The sequence below is a fragment of the Otolemur garnettii genome, unplaced genomic scaffold (assembly GCF_000181295.1).
Source record: "Otolemur garnettii isolate 467f Iridium unplaced genomic scaffold, OtoGar3 scaffold00094, whole genome shotgun sequence".
NCBI classification, from domain to species: Eukaryota; Metazoa; Chordata; class Mammalia; order Primates; family Galagidae; genus Otolemur; species Otolemur garnettii.
Window position 1 is genome coordinate 5,537,644 of NW_003852489.1, and position 3,012 is coordinate 5,540,655.

General features: G+C 47.3%; 1 protein-coding gene across 1 annotated transcript in view; it reads right to left on the reverse strand.

The window, feature by feature from the left end:
* The window catches only part of BCAS3 (BCAS3, microtubule associated cell migration factor), a 611,572-nt gene extending 609,422 nt beyond the window's left edge, over positions 1-2,150 (reverse strand). Inside the window, exons 1-2 of the mRNA XM_023516602.1 lie at positions 2,080-2,150; positions 744-831 (exon numbers count right to left, since the gene is read on the reverse strand). Of these exons, the coding sequence (XP_023372370.1) occupies positions 744-826 (83 nt within the window). The 5' untranslated portion in view covers positions 827-831; positions 2,080-2,150. The remainder of the gene's footprint in view (positions 1-743; positions 832-2,079) is intronic.
* Between the last annotated feature and the right edge of the window lie 862 nt (positions 2,151-3,012).

Below are 3,012 nucleotides of genomic sequence, written 5' to 3' on the forward strand. Positions count from 1 at the left end.
GTGGCTGGCGCCTTAGCCGGTTGAGCCATAGGCGCCGAGCCGAGCCCAGGAGTTTTAAGGAGACTCTTTCTCTCAAAAAAAAAAAAGACTAATCACTATTCAAAAAGAAAATCTGGGCTCGGCGCCTTTAGTTCAGTGGCTAGGGTGCCAGCCACATACACCAGAGCTAGTGGGTTTGAATGCAGCCCGGGCCTGCCAAACAACAAGGACAACTGGCTTGGCACCTGTGGCTCAAGTGGCTAAGGCGCCAGCCACATACACCTAAGGTGGCGGGTTCGAATCCAGCCCAGGCCCACCAAACAACGACAGCTGCAACCAAAAAATAGCCCGGCATTGAGGTGGGCGCCTGTGGTCCCAGATACCTGGGAGGCTGAGGCAGGAGACTTGCTTGAGCCCAGGAGTTGGAGGTTGCTATGAGCTGTGATGCTACGGCACTCTACCCAGGGGGATAGCTTGAGGCTTTGTCTCAAAAAAAAAAAACAAGGACAACTACAACCAAAAAATAGCTGAGCATTGTGGTGGGCGCCTGTAGTCCCAATTACTTGGGAGGCTAAGGCAAGAGAATTGCTTAAGCCCAGGAGTTTGAGGTTACTATGAGTTGTGATGCCATGGGACTCTACCCAGGGCAACAGCTTGAGACTCTGTCTCAAATAAAAGAAAAAAAAAACCTGAATGCCTAAATATTAGTTATTATTCTGAGCAATCTTTTCTTCAGCTATTGGGCATATCAGAAATGTGCTTACGTGACAGCCTGGGGGCGAACCACAACTCCACCAGTACAACGACTGGGTCTTCTAGGGGAATCTGTAGCCATACCTTCATTCATAAAACCTGTTTCCAGAACAAAAAAATGGAAAAATGGATCATTATTTTGGGGGATAGGGAAAGTTCCTGATTGCTCACTTGAAATCTCTTGTCAAAAATGCCTAAAATATAGGCACCTTCCCAAGAATTCCTTTCAACCGGAAAGAGAAAGGAAGAGGATGAACTACGTATTTTAAATTTTCAAAGTATCATGAAGGTTTTTTCTTTTTAATTTTAAAATTTTTCGTCATGCTAATCTCTGTATTGCTCCAATTTTAGTATATATGCATACTGCCAAAGTGAGCACTGTTTTTTGTTTTTGTTATATATATATAGGACCAGGCCTCAGAACCACAAGACCAATTAAGGTCCTTACTGAAGTCTTTGCTTTCTTAACATAAACAGATTATGGGATAGGAAATGATTGGAAATGTAGGTTGAGATAGTGAACATACATATAGTACAATATTTCAACACCCAGTGAAAGAGTGACATGATACCACTAAACCTGCTGGGAATCTATGAGTCAGACTGCATAGCCAGAATTTAAATCATATTTTTAACCCCCTGCTCTTGCAACCTAATCATAAATAACAAATCTAATAAGTAGTAGTAAATAGTCAAATAAGTAACATAAACTTATATGATGTTAGAAGCCCCATTGGTTTTCCTGTCACACCAATAAACCCTGATCCTGGCCTGTCTTATGAGCTCTGAATCATGGAGGTTACTCGGTTAAGATTAAAAGAGGACTGACAGCAATATTAAAGATCTCTTACAGAGCTCAGGAAAGCACACAGCCTGTACCTAAACCTGAAAGCACCATCACCTTATCTGAAAACTCCCAACCTGGTGAACCCCACCTCCTACAACCAAAACACTCGTTGCCCCAACTACCCCAGCTACCCCTTCTTCTGGGGGGTACCTTCACCTCCAGTCCCTCAACCCTCTCATTTTCCTCCGAGTCTTTCTTTCTCAAACCACAGTCTCCTATTTCCTGTCCTTTAAAGGCCTTGTCTCCTGAGGACGACCCTCGCCGGCCCCTCAGGCCCCACGCTCCTTAAAGATACTCACACAGCGCTACCCACTTAACCTCCAACAGGAGCCACCGCTGCCCCTGGCCGCCCTCTGGCCCCTTGCCCTTCTCCCCTCCCCCTACAGTATTGACACCTCTCCCCCGTCGAATTCCTGCCAGCCGAACCTGATCCCCTCACGCCACCTGCCCCTCGTCCTCTCCAACCCTCCCCAAAGCCAAAGCCCCGCCAGTCCTCTCACCGGCCGCCCCGCCGGTAAACGCTGTTCTCCAGCTCAAGGCTCACTGTTTGGAGTCTGCCCGCGTGATTGACGGCTGCCACTTCCTACCACGCCTCAGCGGAACCACCCCTCTAGCCAATCCCAGAAGCAAACTGGCTACTGCTTAGTACCGCCCTTGGAGGTCAGCTTCGCCAACCAGCAAGTAGGAAAGAGGCGGACCCGCCTCCAGAATTTACCCAATCCGCTGGGGCTAGAGGGAAAACACAACAGTATGTAAGTTCGGGTGAAGCTAACGTGTCGGGTTCGGTTGCGAACGCAAGCAAGAGGGTAGAAATTACGAATATGTGTTTTTTCTTTGCACACAGCACCTTTGTGCTTTTGTCAAGAAAATCAACGTGCCCCAGAGTCCTGTCCGCCTCACCCAGGCGTCTCAGGTTGGGATCCGGAGGACAGGGAGACGAGTCTGTTTACATCGAATTCTCGCGACACCTGGTTCGAAACTCAGAGCACGTGGACATGGCAGCTGCCAATCACTTTCAGCTGGCCACTCACCCATCTCCAGCCCGCCTTCTGCCCCGCCCTTTACAATGTGTTTACCTTCCGGGAGCTTAGGCTGCCTCCAGACAGCCTATGTCAGAGGTGTTGAGCTCAGTAAGGGAGGCGAACGCTAATCTTGTTAATTTGAGCTGAGTTTGTAGACTATGCCTGACTCCTTCCTTAGCTCAGGGTTCATCTCCAGTATCTTTGAGGCTCGAGATCTCGGCGTTGTCATTTCATTTGTTACATTTCCTAGAATAGATTTATTGAAGATTCAGCACCATTCTTCATATACTACATATACAACACTTATTATGTATTATCAAATCTAATGCTAATGACAGTTCCATGAGGGTAAAGTTTATTAATTGGCAGCGTTTGTAACAAATTGGCTGAATTCATCTGGGGCTGGATGTG